At 45.9% G+C, this 19,644-nt stretch overlaps 1 protein-coding gene across 1 annotated transcript in view; it reads left to right on the top strand.

Annotated features, from left to right (window-relative positions):
* The window catches only part of LOC124664288, a 61,884-nt gene that overhangs the window by 20,400 nt on the left and 21,840 nt on the right, over positions 1 to 19,644 (top strand). Inside the window, exons 6-12 of the mRNA XM_047201840.1 lie at positions 16,588 to 16,816; positions 16,927 to 17,077; positions 17,208 to 17,879; positions 18,339 to 18,393; positions 18,760 to 19,088; positions 19,171 to 19,305; positions 19,466 to 19,585. Of these exons, the coding sequence (XP_047057796.1) occupies positions 16,588 to 16,816; positions 16,927 to 17,077; positions 17,208 to 17,879; positions 18,339 to 18,393; positions 18,760 to 19,088; positions 19,171 to 19,305; positions 19,466 to 19,585 (1,691 nt within the window). The remainder of the gene's footprint in view (positions 1 to 16,587; positions 16,817 to 16,926; positions 17,078 to 17,207; positions 17,880 to 18,338; positions 18,394 to 18,759; positions 19,089 to 19,170; positions 19,306 to 19,465; positions 19,586 to 19,644) is intronic.

Below are 19,644 nucleotides of genomic sequence, written 5' to 3' on the forward strand. Positions count from 1 at the left end.
TGCCGCGTCCAGTGACGGGAGCGGACGAGGTGCCAGGCGACCGCGTCGTACGCGCGCGCCGCCTTGTACGCCGCCTCTAACGTCCCGAGCCCGATGCGGAGCGGCGGCGCCAGCGACGTGGAGCGCGGCGAGATCGACGCGGAGCGAGGTGGAGGGCAGTGAAGCGACACACGGGTGAAACTTCCTAGCGGTTGGGTGTGCGGCGTTTTATAGCGCGCGGCGATCGGCGCGGCAGGTTTGTGCGTAGGTTGGCGCAAAAGCGCGTGGCAAAAAATTTAATGCGCGCGGCTTTTTCGCGCGTCCGCTAAAGGTTCGCGCGCCTTCTCCCGTGCCGTATTTCGGTGGTTAATTTAGCGCGCGTTTTTTACTCTTAAAATGAGCAAGTATGTTCTGGGAAAATAGTATAAGCTAGAGTTTATAACTTCAATTTTGACTCAGACTGGGCAAATACTGGGCAAGTACGGAGGGAAAATCTGTGTGCATCTCATTTTACCTTTGCTTGGTGTGAGCCATTGGATTCAATTTGGAAGGTGGATGGAAGGGGGCATGGCACGCCGTGCCCTGCTGTAGTAATGTTACTGAATCCCAGTCCTCCGATCTGAAGTCAGAAAATTAGCATAGACAGGTAGACAGAAGAGATGCATCCCAACATCTTTTTTTTTTATGGTTGCTAGACTGAGAAAATTAGCAATTACATAAGAGATTCCTGCTGTTTTTGGCCTACTTACTTTTTCTAAGTGGAACCAGGGTAGCAAATTGAGCTACAGAGCAAGCATTTATTTGCAACAGAAAATGGAAAACTGATTGCTAGTGTTCTTTGCATTGACAGATTGCTAGTGTTCTTTGCATGGACAGTATAGATTGCTAGTGTTATTTGCATGGACAGAATAGATTGCTAGTGTTCTTTTCATGGACAGAATAGATTGCTAGTGTTCTTTGCATTGATAGAATATAGAGCATTGACAGGATAGATTGCTAGATGCTGCTGCCCATTTTTATATTCTATATTGAAGACCTTTGCGCCTTTGTTTTGTGAACTAATCAATCAACTTGGAAACAAATATGCAAGAATTATACCTTCAACCTGGAAACAATTCGGGACTCACGTCACGGAAATAATCCGATACAAAAACCATATGCTACAAATCCTAGGTGAAAGAGAGAAGATAAGAGGTATAGAATACTGCACATTCGGATTTGTCCCCAAAACATGCATATATGCAAGTGCACAGGACTACGTCAAACAAATATGCAGCATCAGAAATTGCACAGGGAAAAGATGGTCGACTTGTACATGCGACTGCGAACGCATGCTACATAGAAGAAAAACGTAGTACTCAAGTAGTTTTTCTCAGTAAATGGAAGAAAAAATTAGTGTGCCTGTGATGCATGGAACATGAAGATGAAAGGTGAACAACAACTAGGATCTGGGTCGAACCGGAACACATCGCGAACAATGGATTCCCTCCAGATACATGACCAAAGTACCAGGAACACCAGCAAAAGTGGAAGCAAGTCTAGATCCTAAAAGAAACCAAATCTGATCGGAAAATAAATGCGAATAACGAACCAGGCTCCAGGTCGTCACCTCCCTTCCTACCTCCGGCCCTGCTTCTCTTCCGGATGCTGACCGCCTCCCTAGTCCCTTCTCGCGCGAGCCGCCTCCCCGGTACCTTCTCGCCCGAGCCGCCTCCCTTCGCGCGCAAGACGCTGCTTCCCGGCGTCAAACGTAGCGGGATCTCTTCCCGGCGTCAAACGTCGGAGTAATTTCGGGGAAGATGCCGCTAGGCCACGCCCGGATAAGTGGAGCTCTCAGGCCTCCCGGCGGCGCGGTGTGCGACTCAGCAGCCTCCAGCAGAAAGGGGGAAGATGGCCAGCGGGGAGAGCACGACGAATCCGGCGTGAGCGCAGTGCAGATGGCTCTATTACAGGCCTCCCGGCGGCGCGGTGGAGGACGGAGCAGCCGCCGCGTCTGGGGAAGATGGCTGGCGGGGCTGAAATCGGGAAGAATCAGTGGAAGAGATTGGGGGGATTGGAGGACCGATGCCCTACCAATTTTGGGACAGAGCCAGCGGGTCCTAGGGGCTACTTCCCCGACATGAACAGATCCTACGCGCAAGCACCGGGTCGCGCAGTGAAAAAGCCAAAAGAAAAGGAGCTGTGATGCGACGGGAAAATTGATGAAGGGTGTGGAAAATGTTCAACCAGCTGTTCTGTTCCTTGCGCGAATCTCCAGATCCAAAGGAACGGTACAGAGTACACCCACACCCATGCGTGGGTGTACAAAATCCACACTCGTTGGCATTGGCGCCATTCTCAGTCATGCTGATATAGAGGCTGCTGATGTCGGAAAAGAAACCGTAGTCAGGGACCTCGTCATTGGACTACGTCGTGTTGCCAGTAGTCGTGCGGGAGCGCTGCCCCAAAATCCTGATCGCCCCTTACCCGTACAGGTCTCTAAAAGGCGGGTTCTGGAGGCATGTTGTCCCATCTCTTGGTGCACACCGGAAGACGGGATGGAGAAGACTTGAGCCGCAGCCTACCTCCGAGGCAAACATAATCCAGGATCCAAAAAATTATAGAGACTGATACAAAAATAACTCGTATAATTATTTTCCCGAAAGAAACATAAGCTCGTGACTCGCGAGATTCCCGCAACCCGTGACGTGACGGGCAGTGGCAGGGGAGGAGTGTGCGAGGGCTCTCTCTCTCTTCTCACTTACTTACAAAGACTAGAATAGTCCCTTTATAAACCACTCCACATCTCTCTCGACTAGTAATGTGGAACTAAACTTTACTCCATCCTTTGCCATACATGAATGTGCCATAGAGAATTTCAGAATTTATATTGGGCTATGCGCTAAGGCTCAAAGCCAAATTCCAACATATATCACCATAAAAGACTACTTTTTTTTGAAACGGGAGAGCCCCAGCCTCTGCATCAATCGATGCATACGGCTCTATTGCATTATTAATATAAGAGTATTACAAATTATTACATCTCATGGGTCACACAAGGTCCCAACATGAATGAGCCATCTAAAAGAAACTAAAATCCATCGGTGCTTTAACATCATGTTGTTAAACGTCTTTCAGACTGCCAACTGTACCGGTTGTAAAAATCCCATGCTACTGTCGCCAACCGGTTGCACCCAATATCCATGGCATGCCGCTCCTCCGGCGGCTGGAGATAGGACCACATATGGATCCAATGCGTAGCCATAGGGATAACCTGCAGGAATGATGGAAGCTTTTTTTTGTTAAAGACAAAATCATTGCGAACATTCCATATAGCCCATAATAAAGCGCACACACCGACTCTAATGTGTCCTTTATCTTTCTTTGCAACACCATTCAACCAATTACCAAAAATGAAAGTATAGAGATGGTAAACCTAGAGGGGGGTGAATAGGTTTCTACAAGTTTTAATTCTTTCTTTGCAATATTAGGCTTTGCGGAATATAAAGGTGAGCCTAATGCAAACTAGGTGAAGCAACCTATATGAGGATACAACTAACTCGAGCACGAAGGCTCTCACGAGCGATTAAATCACAAGTAAGGAGTTCGGTTAGAGATAACCGATAGCACGCGGAGACGAGGATGTATTCCCGTGTTCCCTTGCTTTGCAACAAGGTACGTCACGTTTGGAGGGGTGGAGGTCCCACGAAGGATTCCCCACGCCACGAAGGCTCACCCTATTCTCCGGAGCCTATCCCACGAAGGAATAGCTCACTCACTTGTGGTAGACTTTGAGGTAGCCTCCAAACCTTCACAATCTTGCCCGGAGCAAATCCACAGCCCGGATGCTTCCGGACTCCTCTTGCCCACCTAGGGTTTCCAAGGAACCCTAGGAAGCAAGCTTCTCGATGAATACAAGGGGGAATGAGATTTGGCTTGGTAGAACGGTAGATCGGGTCCTCCTCTAACGATTCCCCGGAGGAATTTGAGTTTGGGTGGAGGAGGAGAGAGATCTGAGGCTTTTGGTGTTTCTAGCAATGGAGTAAGAGAGAGAGAGCTCAAGAACAGCTTGTAGTGTAGTGCCTAGCTGTTCAGAGGTAGGAGAAGGCCTATTTATAGTGTTCTTCGAAATATGGCCGTTGGTCACTTGCCACCTCAGCTTTTCCCTCGACAAACCCGGTTGACCGGACCACAGACCGGACAGCCCGGTGGTGAGGCCGGTCGGACCGGACCAGCGACCGGATTCCCTTTGCGTCGTCCTGGAGCTCCTCCGGTTGGCGGCCGGTTGGCGCCGGTTGGCGACCGGTCGACCGGGCCGCACGCCGGACTCGCCGGTCTGTAGGCCGGCTGACCGGTCGGCAACCAGATCTGATGGCTCTTCGTTTGGAGCCCGGTTGGCGACCGGTTGATCGGGCCGCGCGCCGGACTCGCCCCGGTTGGCGATCGGTTGACCTGCCAGCACGCCGGACTGGCCGGTTGCTGGCCCGGTTGGACCGGGCTGCAGACCGGATTTCTGCTGTAGACCCCTTTTCGATTGTTGTTGAAGTGGGGGGTCTCCTTTAGCCTTCTTGTTCCTTTGATACACCATTTATGCCTCATTGCCTAATACCTGAGATTATCCTTATAAACATATTAGGCCAAATACTCTAGCACGGTGTCATTGTTACCAAAATAATGGATAAGGGTAAAATACCCTTACAATCTCCCCCTTTTTGGTATACGATGACAAACCGAGCTAGAGTCACAAATAGATATTATGATAAGCTCTAAACCTTGATTCCATATAAGATATTACGACAGCTCCCCCATAATGTGTGCACTTGGAGAATTTGCGTTTGAATGCAAAGTGCACCATTTGTGGAACATGAGAAGCTCCCCCAATATCTTTAGGAAACAAGCATGGTATGGAGATGTGCATATCAAGATATATAAGCATAGCACACATAATCATCCTAACATAGAGTAGCACACATAATAGTCGTCCATACACATCCATACACGAATTATTGGAAGTAGCAAATGGTTCTTGAAAACTCAAAGCAAATAAGCACAAGCCATATAAAATCCAAATAAAGCAACTCCCATGGCTTGTGGCAATCAAAGAACCCCGTGGTCCTAGACTCTACTCTCTTCTCCCCCTTTGGCATCGGAACACCAAAAAGGCGAAGAAAAGAGGAGAGATGCTATCGCACCCATCAATAGAACTGATGCCCGGAGGAGTAGGAGCTCTCGCCATCACCGCGTGCGGCCGCATCACCTTCATCCTCATCACCATCATCATCAAAGAGGAGTAGGAGCACGAGCAGTCCGAGGAGGAAGGGCACCATGAGCGTACACAGAGAAGTCGAAATTCTGGATCATCTCATCGGTGAGGAGAGGCATCTCCCACTGAGGTGCTACCACAGGCTCCATCTCAGGTCCAGAAGGAGGAACAGGGTGGTTCCGTGAGGCCATGAACTCATTCTGTCGCCTCCATGTCTCCTGGTTCACAGTGAGGCTCTGATGTGCAACATCATTGGTGTTCTTGCACATTTGCCACATCTTTGGAGAAGAAGCGAGCGGCACCATGCTTGGAGCGCCGAGAGTAGCTGGAGCTAGCATCATGATCATGGTGTTCCTTGGAGCGGCGCTCAGTGGAGGGCATCATGGAGGGAACGTCCGGACGAGTGGCCTCCTGAGTGGGTATCCTGAATGGGTCCATGATGACTCTTTCACCAAGAACGTTGAGAGGAGCGGGAACAATGTAGTTGATGAGCCGCTGAACATACTGAGCATAGTTGGGAGTCATGCGGTCCATAACTGCACGCTTCAGTTCACAGTGAATAAGATCACAGCCATCAATCTTCCTTACCCTGTCAGGATGACAATAGTACATCAGATTTAGGTGATAGTTCCTGACTTCACTGGTGTCGCCAGACTTGCTGATGAGGCTCTCACGGAACATCTTGGCAAGGACAAGATATGAGTAGTACATCCCAGAGATAGTGGGAGGTCCGGGTGTAGGGTTCGCGGGATAGCAGAAGGAGATGTCACCCTTAGTAAGCTTGGACCGTGAATGAATCTTGTACCACTGGAGCACTGTCACCACCACAACCCATGGCTGCACGGAACTGAGAGTAGGAGCATGAGTACTTCTCCTTGCCAGTCATCCAGGTGATGGTGCGGTCCGCATCATCATGGAAGAAGACGGTGCAGTGGAACTGACGAACTAGGAGGGGACAGAAGGTAGGATCCTCTTGTTGATCATCGGGCTTCAGGCACACAAGATCATATAATCCCATACCCTTCAAGGTGTCAACCACAAAGCGGTACTTTGTGGCTTCATGCAAGGCAAGCTCGTCAGGATTGATGGCCTTGGGCATCACAACTTCACCATTCTTCATAGACTCGTGAGAATCATAGAACCCATCCCATAGGGCTGCTTGTGTCTTGGTCCAGAAGAACTTGTCCCCACGAGTGTAAGTCCGTTGCTCAAAGCGATACGGATTCACCGTCCTCATTTCCTGCCACTCAACACGGTTTGCATTCGCAACATTGAAATTTGGCACTATTTCATCATCCTCTTGGGCGGCATGCTTATCCTTTTTCTTGCCACCAACTGACTTGGTTCTACCCCCAGCTGAGCTGCCAATGTCAGTACCCTGATAAGCTTGAGGGGATACGCGACCACTAGAACGGCGGGGAGGATCGGCAGTCCTTCCTCTCTTGGAAACATTGCCACGTGCCTCACCACTCCAACTACTGTGAATGAGAAAATAGAGCGAGGATAGCGGTGGGGTAAGTGTACATGTCATCAATAAGAGGGAAGCCAAAAAGCATAGCATATATCCAAGTGTATTGATGAGATTGTGCGAAGCTGGGCAATCCGGCGCACGAGCCGGTCCAACCGGGCTGCGGACCGGACGAGCCGGTTGGCGACCGGTTGACCGGGCCGCACGCCGGGCCGGCCGGTTGAGCGGCGGTTGAGCCGGGCTGGTGACCGGATCTGTCGAATTGTGAAGTTGTGCCCAGATTTTCTACCACAAAATCATGCAAAAACTCATAAACTTGAATATAGACTATAGCAATAGAGTGGAGTAAGTGCATTGTGTTGTGAGACACTCTAAAGGCATGAGGACTTACAAACCCTAACCGTAACCCTAAAATTTCCCAAATCTTGTCAAGAATTTGCAATGTGTGATGAGGACAAGAGAATAGGGAGAAAGGAAGATCACATTACCCGAAGACATGGTTCTCCTTGATCAAGAGAGCAAGAAGTACACTAAGTAGGGCTTGAAACCCAAGAACTCCAAGATTTCCCAAAATAGCTTGAGAGGGACCAAATCCTTTGGTGGAGATGTTCCAAGGGGCCCGATCTATGGTTTGGTGGAGTTTGGGAGGATTCTTGTGGTGGGAAGGCCCTAGAGCATGGTGGAGGTGATGGGGGCGGCGGCAATGGAGGTGTGGGAGTTGGGGAGTAATGAGGAAGAAGACCCCAAGGGGTATCCTCTTCCACACATATCAGCCGCGCGGCCGGTCGGGCGCCGGTCGGCCGGACTGGCGCCGGCTGATCCAGCGCAGAGGCCGGTCCAACCGGGCCAGAGACCGGCCACCCAGTTTTGTCTCGTTTTGCCTCGTTTTGCCCCTATTCTTTGTGTAAATGTGTGTGAATGCTCAGATGATGACATGTACATATAGATAGATAGATGATGATGAGATGAGCATAGACATGGGGTTGGAAACACAAAGTTCTCTAGGCATACCCATTGGAGAGAAAATCCAAACAAGATGTAAATAGCAACAATGGGCATGATTCGAAATATATATCAAGAATCATAAGTCATTTTGAAATGAATTTTGCAATAAGATCATTTGGCCTTATATAGTCAAATCAAGTTGTAATGAAGGCTCAATGAGGGGCGGGGGATTACTCCCCCTATGTGAAAGCGCAAATGTCATGAGACCTCGAAGAGACATGCTTGGGTCCATATAATGACATTGGGTCTATTTATGTTGCACACATAGGTATGCATCTTACCAAGACATGGTAGGATGACTATCCCCATATGTGCTATGCCTCTAAGCTAGATAGCAAGATAAATGCAAGAATATAGTGCAAGAAGTTAATCAATCCAAGTTTTTAGGATCAAGAATACCAAGTTCTCCTCTCAAGTTAACAAAGCGGGCTTCATCCAAAGGCTTAGTGAAAATATCCGCCAATTGGTAGGTTGTTCCCACATGAGTGAGATCAATATCCTTATTGGCAACCATCCAGAGGCTCAGTGAAAATATCGGCCAATTGGTAGGTTGTTGCCACATGAGTGAGATCAATATCCTTAGTGGCAACATGATCACGTAGGAAGTGATGGCGAATGTCAATATGTTTGGTGCGACAATGTTGAACCGGGTTATTGGCGATCTTAATTGCACTTTCATTGTCACAAAGAAGAGGCACCGTACCAAGAGACACACCATAGTCTTTCAAGGTTTGCTTCATCCATAACAATTGAGTGCAACAAGATGCCGCGGATATGTATTCGGCTTCGGCGGTGGATAAAGCGGTGGAGTTTTGTTTCTTGGATGACCAACTCACCAATGACCGGCCAATAAATTGGCAAGCCCCGGAGGTAGACTTCCGGTCAACCTTATCACCGGCCCAATCGGAATCCGAATAGCCAATGAGTTCAAAGGTTGACCCCTTTGGATACCATAGCCCGAGAGTAGGAGTGAGAACAAGGTATCTTAGAATCCGTTTGACCGCCATTAAATGGCTCTCCTTGGGAGCGGATTGAAAACGAGCACACATCCCTACACTTAGCATGATATCCGGCCTAGAGGCACAAAGGTAGAGCAAGGATCCTATCATGGAGCGGTATACCTTTATGTCCACATCCTTCTCACCGTCACATGAGCCAAGTTGCCCCTTTACGGGCATGGGTGTCTTCATTGGGCTTGCATTGGTCATGTTGAATTTCTTGAGCATGTCCTTCACATACTTTTCTTGAGAGATGAAGGTGCCTTTTGCAAGTTGCCTCACTTGGAAGCCTAGGAAGAACTTCAACTCTCCCATCATGGACATCTCAAATTTCCTAGTCATCAATAGCTCAAAAGCTTTGTTATGATTGGGGTTAGTTCCACCAAAGATAATATCATCAACATATATTTGACATATAAATAGGCCACCCCCTTTAACCCGCTTGGTGAAAAGGGTGGAATCGACCGTACCCATGCAAAACCCATCATGTAGTAAGAAATCCCTAAGGAACTCATACCAAGCACGTGGAGCTTGCTTGAGACCATAGAGTGCCTTATGGAGTAAATACACGTGGTTGGGTCGGCATGGGTCTTCGAAACCCGGGGTTGAGCCACATATGCGGTTTCTTTTAGGGGACCATTCAAAAATGCACTTTTCACATCCATTTGATATAGTTTGAAATTGTGGAAAGATGCAAATGCAAGCAAAAGACGAATAGCTTCAAGACGGGCTACCGGCGCAAAGGTATCCTCAAAATCCATACCTTCTATTTGGGCAAACCCTTGCGCCACTAACCTTGCTTTGTTTCGTATGACAATGCCATTCTCATCTTGCTTGTTCTTGAATACCCATTTGGTCCCAATAACATTGATGCGATGATCTTTGGGTCTCTCAACTAGAGACCACACTTCATTACGAGTGAAACACTCCAATTCTTCTTGCATGGCAATTACCCAATCCGGATCAACCAAGGCTTCATGTACCTTGAGTGGTTCAAAACTAGACACAAAAGCATGGTGTTGACAATAAGTGATAAGTAATGCATGGTGTCTACGAGTTACCACTCCTCTTGAGATGCTACCAAGGACATGATCTACTTTCATGTCACTTGCCCTTGTAGCGGCCTTGATCTTCCGAATGGTTCCTTCATGATCAATGAATTCATCTCTTGCTAGTGCTTGATCATGAGGGACCACTTGAGCTTGAACATGAGTTGAGGATGTTTCTTGATCATCATCATGGTCTTGCTCCGTGGGATGAGGACTTTCTTCTTGTTCTTCGGAATGTGACTCATCTTGAGTGGAGGATGGTTCTTGAGTTGCACTTGATGGTTCGGCTTGAGTTGAGCTAGGCTCCACTTGAGCCGTGCTTGATACTTCTATTCCATCATCTTGATCATCACTATGAATTTCCATGGGCCGAATGTGTCCAATGCCCATATGCTTGATGGCACTAGATGGATCATCATCATTACCTGCAACACATGGAACAAATTGCTCCACTTGGGAGCCATTATCCTCCAAGAACTCCACGTCACAAGATACTTCAATAGTCCCGGTGGACCGGTTGTAGTACCTATAGGCGTGAGAGTTCTCCGCATAACCAACAAATATGCCCTCTATGGTTCTAGTTTCAAATTTACCGAGCTTTCCTTTGTTGTTCTTAACAAGGCATTTGCATCCAAAGACACGAATGTACATGACATTAGGCTTGTTACCGGTAAGAAGCTCGTATGGAGTTTTGTTGTGGAGGGGACGGAGGAAGAGCCGGTTGGAGTAGTGGACGGCCGTAGAGATGGCTTCTCCCCAAAAGTTGTGGGGTGAGTTGAATTCACTCAACATGGTTCTTGCCATCTCAATGATAGTCCGGTTCTTCCTTTCAACAACACCATTTTGTTGAGGGGTGTATGGCGCCGAAAACTCATGCTTGATGCCCTCATCATCGACAAACTCTCGCATGGTGTAGTTCTTGAACTCGGTGCCATTGTCGGTTCTTATCGCCTTGATCTCGGATTCATACATACGTTGAGCTTTCTTGGCGAAGATGATGAATTCCCTATGGGTCTCGTCCTTAGACTTAAGGAGAAAGACCCAAGAGTATCTTGAGTAATCATCAACAATGACGAGTCCATACTTGCTCCCACCAAGAGTATCATAATGTGATGGCCCAAAGAGATCCAAATGAAGGAGCTCCAAAGGCCTAGATGTGGTGACGATACTCTTGATAGGATGTCTCTTCTTGAGTTGCTTTCCGGCTACACATGCACTTCAAACACGATCTTTCTCAAAAGAAATGCCGGTTAGTCCCACAATGTGTTCACCCTTTAGGAGTTGTTTGAGATTCCTCATGTTGACATGACCAAGGCGGCGATGCCACAACCAACCTTCGTCATGCTTGGTCGCCATTAGACATGTGGAGTGAGAGGAGCTCTCTTTCGAGAGGTCAACCACGTAAAGGTTGTTCTCCACATATCCAACGAGGACCAATTTGAGATTGTCACTCCTAAAGACTTTCACACAATAACTAGTAAAATATGAATTGTAACCGGCATCGGCAAGATGATATATAGAAAGTAAGTTATAGCCAAGGGATTCAACAAGCATAACCGTCTCAAGGCACAAGTCCTTAGAGATTGCTACCTTGCCATACCCAAGTACCTTTCCCTTTGAGTTATCACCAAAGGTAATGCTTGACTTCTTGTTGATATCTTCAATGAATTGATCAAGCACACCTCTTCCTCCGGTCATATGATTGGTGCATCCACTATCAAACACCCATTTTGGACCACCGGAGGAATACCCCTACAAAATCAAGTAGAGGATTTAGGAACCCATCGATTAATGGGTTCCTTTGCAATGGCAACAATATCTTTTGGTACCCAAATTGAGTACCCTCTATAAGCATAGCCATTAGGAGGGCCAACATAGTTAGCATAGACATCACCATAATAATCAACAAATAATGCATAGTGATCGTTTGGCCCCGTGCGGTCACCACTAGTGGCTTTGCCCTTTGAGGCTTTGCCATTATTAGTGACCTTCTTGTTCTTATCTTGAGCGGGTTTCTCCTTGTTGTAGTTCTTCTTCTTGTGAGACTTGGGAACATATCCAAGTCCAAACTTTTGATTGTTTGACCTTTGCTTACTCAAGAGGTCATCCAATCCCATCTTGTTCTTGGCGGTGGTGAACTTTGCAAGTTCCTTTGTTAACCTAACATTTTCCTCAAGAATAGATGCATGCTCACAAGAGGATTCATTAGGATGATAGTCGAGACCATATTTAGTCACCAAGGATTCAAGATATGCATTGGTCTCAACATGCAAAGAGAGTTCCTCTTGTAAACGAACATGTTCCTCAACAAGCTTAGCATGCTCACTAGTAAAAGAGGTAGGGGAACTAGCATGCTTTTCAACAACAATGGGATCCTTCATTGATTCAAGTGCTTTTGTGTAGGTTTCTTGGAGTAGGTCATGGTTCTCTCCAAGTTTCTTGAGCTCATCCTTAACAAGCTTGTTAGCTCTTTCAAGGTGGTCAAGATCCCTAGTGAGAGAAGCATGAGCAACTTCAAGTTCCTCCTTTGAGGTATGGAGCACTTGAGTCAAAGATTGAGCCCTATCAATAGTTTCTAGGTCCTTAACTTTATCAAGTTCATAAGTTTCAATTTGTTGCTTAAGACCTTGAGATATGCACCTTTCGGTTTTTAGCTCTTGTCTTAGGAGATTGAATCTCCGTTCCTTCTCATTTAAATGATATTCTAATTCCTCAATGGACTCATCCTTTTCCTTGAGTGAGTCCATCAAGAAATCAAACTTGACAAGAGCTTCACCACGAAGGGTGCATCTAACATCATAGAGTTCCTTAAGCACAATTAATTCTTCTTGATTTTCGTTTTCATCATCAAGAACACTAGATAGGGAAGGTGGAGGTTCCATTACCTTGGTTTCCCTTGCCATAAGACAAGAGCCAATGATTGTAGAGGAGGGAGAGTCATCGGAGTCATCATCTTGAGTTGTTCTTGCCATGAAGGAAGAACCAACATCATTCTCCGTGGAGTAGTCCTTGGAGTAGTCATATGTGAAGAGTGACCCGGGCTTAGAGAAAGCCAAGCCGGCCACCCCGGCCTCCTTCTCCTCATCTTCCTCTTCATCATCGGACAAGTACTCGGCCCCAACAAAGGCTCTTCCCTTGTTCTTCTTGTATCGATCGTTGATTGGGTTTGGCTTCAATCTTGGCTTGACCCCTTTGATGAATCTTGGCTTGTCTACCCTTTTCTCATAAGGGCACTCATTTGCAAAGTGGCTATCTTCATCACAATTGTAGCAAGTTCTCTTCTTCTTCTTGTCATTGAGGAGCATTGGGAACTTTGCCTTGTATTTCTTGGCAAAGAAAGCAAAGTCGGTAGCAATGTCACTAGTTGAAGTCATCTCTTCTTCTTCTTCAATTTCATAGTCTTCTTTGCTTCCATGATCGGCCCTAGCTTTGAGAGCAAGGTTGTGTGACGCTTCATGGTTGTGTGAGGCTTCATCAACACGGTTCATTGCCATGAGCCTCTTTCCCGCTTTGGCCATGTTTTCATTGGCGGCCACATAGGAGACGAGATCATCGGAGTTGAGATCGGCACTCTTGGTCATGATTTGCAAGTTGAGTGCAAGGTTGGTGTCTTCTTGCTTGACGGCAATCATAGCAATGACCTTGGACTTTATGAATGCTTCATTCATCTCGAAGCCATCATTGTACTTCTCAACACCAAGTCCCTTGACTCTTACTCTAAGAGCACCAAGCCTAGCATAGGCATCGGCCACGGATTCTCCATCTCGAATCATGAAGCTGGTGAGCCTCTTGCTTTGCGGTCTCATAAAGAGCTGATTGGATCAAATCGGTTCCCTCTTGGAGTACTACGATCCGATCCCACAACTCTTTAGCGGAGTCGATGTCATTGACTTGATCAAGAAGCTTGCGGTTGATGCCACTTCTAATCTTGTCACGTGCGGAGGCATTGAGTTGACGGTTGTAGAACTCGGTGGAGGTCAACCGAATGGGATCTTGTGGCTCCCGGTATCCATGAACAATGATCTCCCATAACTCCACACTTGCAGTTGCGAATATGAGATTCCATAGAAGATTTCCAAAAAGGAAAGTGAGTTCCATCAAAATGGGGAACATTCCCACTATGGTTTATATGAGGCATGGGTGAAGTGTTTTTGGGATAGTCATGATTAACTTCATGGAAATTCCCTAGAGAGGCCGAAGCCGCACTAGGAGGAGGTCCACTAGTTAATTTCTTAAGCATGGAAGACATTTCGTCATTTGGTTTTGTAGCTCATCCTCCTTTTTCTTCTTCTCGGCATCATATGCCAAGAGTCTAGATTTCATCTCTTTAACCGAAAGGTTAGAGTCGTCATCTAGACCCTCGAAGAGTTTATCCATCTCACTCTTAAGGCGGTGAAGCCCTTAATAAGAGTCCGAGGCTACGATACCAATTGAAAGTATAGAGATGGTAAACCTAGAGGGGGGTGAATAGGTTTCTACAAGTTTTAATTCTTTCTTTGCAATATTAGGCTTTGCGGAATATAAAGGTGAGCCTAATGCAAACTAGGTGAAGCAACCTATATGAGGATACAACTAACTCGAGCACGAAGGCTCTCACGGGCGATTAAATCACAAGTAAGGAGTTCGGTTAGAGATAACCGATAGCACGCGGAGACGAGGATGTATTCCCGTGTTCCCTTGCTTTGCAACAAGGTACGTCACGTTTGGAGGGGTGGAGGTCCCACGAAGGATTCCCCACGCCACGAAGGCTCACCCTATTCTCCGGAGCCTATCCCACGAAGGAATAGCTCACTCACTTGTGGTAGACTTTGAGGTAGCCTCCAAACCTTCACAATCTTGCCCGGAGCAAATCCACAGCCCGGATGCTTTCGGACTCCTCTTGCCCACCTAGGGTTTCCAAGGAACCCTAGGAAGCAAGCTTCTCGATGAATACAAGGGGGAATGAGATTTGGCTTGGTAGAACGGTAGATCGGGTCCTCCTCTAACGATTCCCCGGAGGGATTTGAGTTTGGGTGGAGGAGGAGAGAGATCTGAGGCTTTTGGTGTTTCTAGCAATGGAGTAAGAGAGAGAGAGCTCAAGAACAGTTTGTAGTGTAGTGCCTAACTGTTCAGAGGTAGGACAAGGCCTATTTATAGTGTTCTTCGAAATATGGCCGTTGGTCACTTGCCACATCAGCTTTTCCCTCGACAAACCCGGTTGACCGAACCACAGACCGGACAGCCCGGTGGTGAGGCCGGTCGGACCGGACCAGCGACCGGATTCCCTTTGCGTCGTCCTGGAGCTCCTCCGGTTGGCGCCCGGTTGGCGACCGGTCGACCGGGCCGCACGCCGGACTCGCCGGTCTGTAGGCCGGCTGACCGGTCGGCAACCGGATCTGCTGGCTCTTCGTTTGGAGCCCGGTTGGCGACCGGTTGACCGGGCCGCGCGCCGGACTCGCCCCGGTTGGCGACCGGTTGACCTGCTAGCACGTCGGACTGGCCGGTTGCTGGCCCGGTTGGACCGGGCTGCAGACCGGATTTCTGCTGTAGACCCCTTTTCGATTGTTGTTGAAGTGGGGGTCTCCTTTAGCCTTCTTGTTCCTTTGATACACCATTTATGCCTCATTGCCTAATACCTGAGATTATCCTTATAAACATATTAGGCCAAATACTTTAGCACGGTGTCATTGTTACCAAAATAATGGATAAGGGTAAAATACCCTTACAAAAAAGGTTTGTAATATTAACAGGAGGAGGAATATTGAAAGTCATGTATATTATCCTCCAAATAATTTTTGCAAAAGGGCAATTCAAAAACAGATGTTGCATTGACTCTTCTTGATCACAAAAACAACACTTAGTACAACCATACCAATTTCGCTTACTAAGATTATATTTTATAAGTATTTCCCTCCTATGTAAGAACCACATAAAAGTTCTGATTTTAAGTGGGACCTTAATCTTCAAAATATATTTCTTAAGATAAGCAGTGTTGCCATTTAGCAAATCAAGATACATCGATTTTAGTGAGAAGCATCCGGATGCAGTGAGGTTCCATTTAAAAGTATCATCGCCCTCTGATAGTTGAACTAACATTAGTTGCTGAACTAAGTGCAGCCATCTATTCCAATTATTAGGTGATAAAGTCCTCCTGAAACCTATGTTAAGAGGTGGCGATGCCAAAACATTTGCAACTGTGACATTTTTATGATATACAATATTATATAAAGATGGATATTGGTTAGACAAGGATTCATCTCCTAGCCACGTATCTTCCCAAAACCTGATGTTGTGACCGTTACCTAATACTAGTGATCCTCTCGTGAAGAATTCATCTTTTATGTTCATTAGTCCTTTCCAAAAAAGTGAGTCAGTTGATTTAGCTGAAACCTGAGATAGAGTTTTAGATTGTAAATATTTGTTGTGAAGGAACTCCTGTCACACACCTTGCTCATTCATGAGTTTATATAGCCACTTGCTAAGTAAGCTCTTATTGTTTAATTCTAAAACCTCCACTCCTAACCCTCCTTGATCTTTCGGTCTAAAAAAATATTATTCCACTTAGTGAGCCTATATTTTTCTTATGGCCATCACTTTGCCAAAAAAAACGTGATCTAAAGAAATCAAGTCTCCTTCTTACCCCTAAGGGTATTTCTAGAAAAGAGTGCATAAACATCGGTAAGCTCGATAGCATTATAAGGACCAGTCTGTCACCATAAAAGACTATACTATTAGCTTTTTAAAACTTTTGGTAGGGGGTGTACCGAAGCGGGACTTCACAACATAATACATAACTAGTATCTTTCAGATTTTTTTATGGAAATAAAACAATAATAATTTTGATGCATTGTTTGTTTATTTTTACAGACATGAGTTCTGCACTCGATTGGCAGACACAGTACAGGATAATTAAGGGCGTATGTGAAGGTTTGAGACACCTCCATGAGGGAATGGAGAGTCATATTATTCACATGAATCTAAAACCTAGCAAAATATTGCTGGATGATCAGAAGATGGTGCCGAAAATAGGTGGTTTTAATCTGGTAAGACTTGATGGTTCAGGCTGGACACAAGTGACACTGCCGACGACCGGAATGTGAGTTAAAATTCCGCTGAGGTGTGGACTATTTTTTTTTTTTTTTGTATTGGTCTGTACATTTGCTTTACACTTACTAATACTGTAATCTTTCTCATCTGGACATGCAGTGAGTACATGCCGCCGGAATTTATTGAGAAGGCAATAGTCACAAAAGAATTTGACATATACAGCTTGGGTGTCACAATCTTACAGCTGATGACAGGGAGGGAAATGTATAGAAAACTGTATGATATGTCGTCTGAGAAGTTTATTGCGATGGTAAGTAAGTAGTGTAGATCATTTTCTTTTAGCTACTGGTCGACATTGAGTAATTAATTGCTTCAATATGCTTGTACAATGTACTAATTTTGAGTGTTATGTATGCCTTCCATGGAATTAATTTTCGTAGGCACATGCAAAATGGAGGGAGAGGCTACAGAAAACAGTGGATGGCACGTCAGTAGAAGGATACTGTCAGCAAGTCCAGAAATGCTTGGAGATAGGAGTGAAGTGCGTCGAGCGTGACAGACACAAAAGACCTGCCATCGGAGATATCATACATGTGCTGAACGAAACAGAAATCTCTATTCCGCTATCACGAAATGGTCTAGACTCGGAAGATTCGGAGCTGCTTCTAGAAGTACATCCCATGGAGCTCTGCTTCCAGGCAGCCATGTCGTCGGAAGTAGCAAGAAATAAGAAGGCATCCATGATGTCTTCCAGCTGCTCTCTGCAACTAAAGAACAATGCAAACGACCGCGTCGCATTCATGCTTGTGGCCAACAGCCCCAAGAGGTACCTGACAAAGGAGCCGCTCTGCGGCGTTGTGCCTCCAAGATGTGTCTACACCCTCACTCACACAATGCGCAATAACAAGTTGTCTTCAGATAGCGGCAGTGTCGACTTCTTCACGTTGTATAGCGTTGCAGTAGACGAATACGACCTCGTCAATGTTGACAAAGATTCTGCGTGCAAAAAATATGACAGCTTCTTTAAGAAAGCTAAAGAAGAGGTGCAAGAGGTGACATTGAAGGTTATTTGTGATCTACCTGCTGCTGATCGAGGGACATCATCTTCGGAGGTAAGCTAGCAGCCTTACTGATTAATTTCGTTGGTGAACAGAAAACCCTACTTGATATATTTGCTGGTCTAACTGTATTTCCATTGTTTTCTTTATTTGTGCCATGGTGATCTGGCAAGCAGCCAACTCGACCGACCTTTGAGGTGATTTTTGTTAATTGTTCCTTTAATTTTGCCCCTTCCCTTTGGCTGTTGCTAATAACGGCTGCCTTTTTTGAAAAGAAAAAATGCCTTGCACTTAATTGCATTGAGGGGTTTCACCTAATCTTAATAATTTTAGATCATAAGCACGCCTGATGCTAAGCAAGTTTGCTTCATAGATGTGCATCCAACAGAGCCTTGGTGAGTGCATCAGTCTGTTTAATCCGTACCATTGCCCTACTTTCGTATCAGCCACAAGTATATGTTTTACTTTTACACCACCACATAATACTAATACCCAGTTAAATTCTATATGCAGGATTATGACGACGAATCACGCGGGGAGCCTTCGTATTTGGAACTACCATACAATGGTATGTGGGTCTTCTAAATTAAGTTAATGTCAACAAATATTATTATGCATGCATGCTTTCACAACTGACTCAAGTTACCTTGCCGGCCCGCAGGCAGCCTTGAACTCCTTTCAGCTAGCAGCATATGAATCAGGCAAGCATGCTTAATTTTGTCTCAACTTCATTAAGTAATCATGCGTGCTTTGTTGCTCATACATGATAACCTTATACATCAACCGATGTAGAGACCGGGGTTATACTCCTCTTTTTGAGAAAAACCATAGAGACTGGGGTATTTTTCCTTTTTGAAAAAAATCCTACTACACTATCATGTAAGTGGGAGCATCTTAAAATTACTTGTACATTACTTTGGTCGGTTGCATGCAGTTCATGTAGCTAAATTTATAACACGGAAGAAATGGCTTGTCATCGGTGATCGTGATGGGGGCATCCTCGTGTACAATTACGAAGAAGAAGAAGATGTGAAGAGCTTTGATGCTCACGATAGTTGCATCACAACCTTGGCTGTGCATCCAACGTCACCATTTGTGTTATCTTCGTCTGAGGACGATGATCACATGATTAAGCTTTGGGATTGGGGAAATGGCTGGAAATGCACTGAATTTGGAGGCCACACTGACAGAGTCATGCAAGTAACGGTTAACCCAGATAACAACGACAGTTTTGCTAGTGCCTCCTTGGATGGCACAGTCAAGGTTTGTTTTAGTTCTTCCGCTTACTTATGTATGTTTTCGCTAAATTTGTTGGTTATTTTTTATGCACTACATTAATTGATAGATCTGGAGTATTTGTTCCGATGATCCCAATAACATCATCACATTGAAACTGGCTGAGCATGGGCTCTGTGCTGATTACTTCACACGCTATAATCGGCAGCATCTGATCGCGGGCTGTGACGACAGGAATGCACAGGTGCCGTATTTTTCGTAGCCACTAGCCAAAAATGCCTACATTTAACTGAAGAATACACTAGTAATCCTATAAATCTATATATGAAGTTGTCAGACAAGATATAATTTTGTTAGATGTTCTATAATTAATGTCTTATTTGTTGTTGTTGTTACTGCATCAGATCTGGGAATTGACGATGAAAGAACGTGTGCATGAGCTAGAAGGGCATGACGATCGTGTCACAGTTGTTGGGTTGCACCCAGAGCTTCAAATTTTAGTTACAGGTTCACTTGATGGGGCCGTACGCATATGGAACTCTACTACCTACAAGTACGCACTACGTCAGTTTGTCTGCATTTG

Source organism: Lolium rigidum, chromosome 6, assembly GCF_022539505.1.
Source record: "Lolium rigidum isolate FL_2022 chromosome 6, APGP_CSIRO_Lrig_0.1, whole genome shotgun sequence".
Classification (NCBI taxonomy): domain Eukaryota; kingdom Viridiplantae; phylum Streptophyta; class Magnoliopsida; order Poales; family Poaceae; genus Lolium; species Lolium rigidum.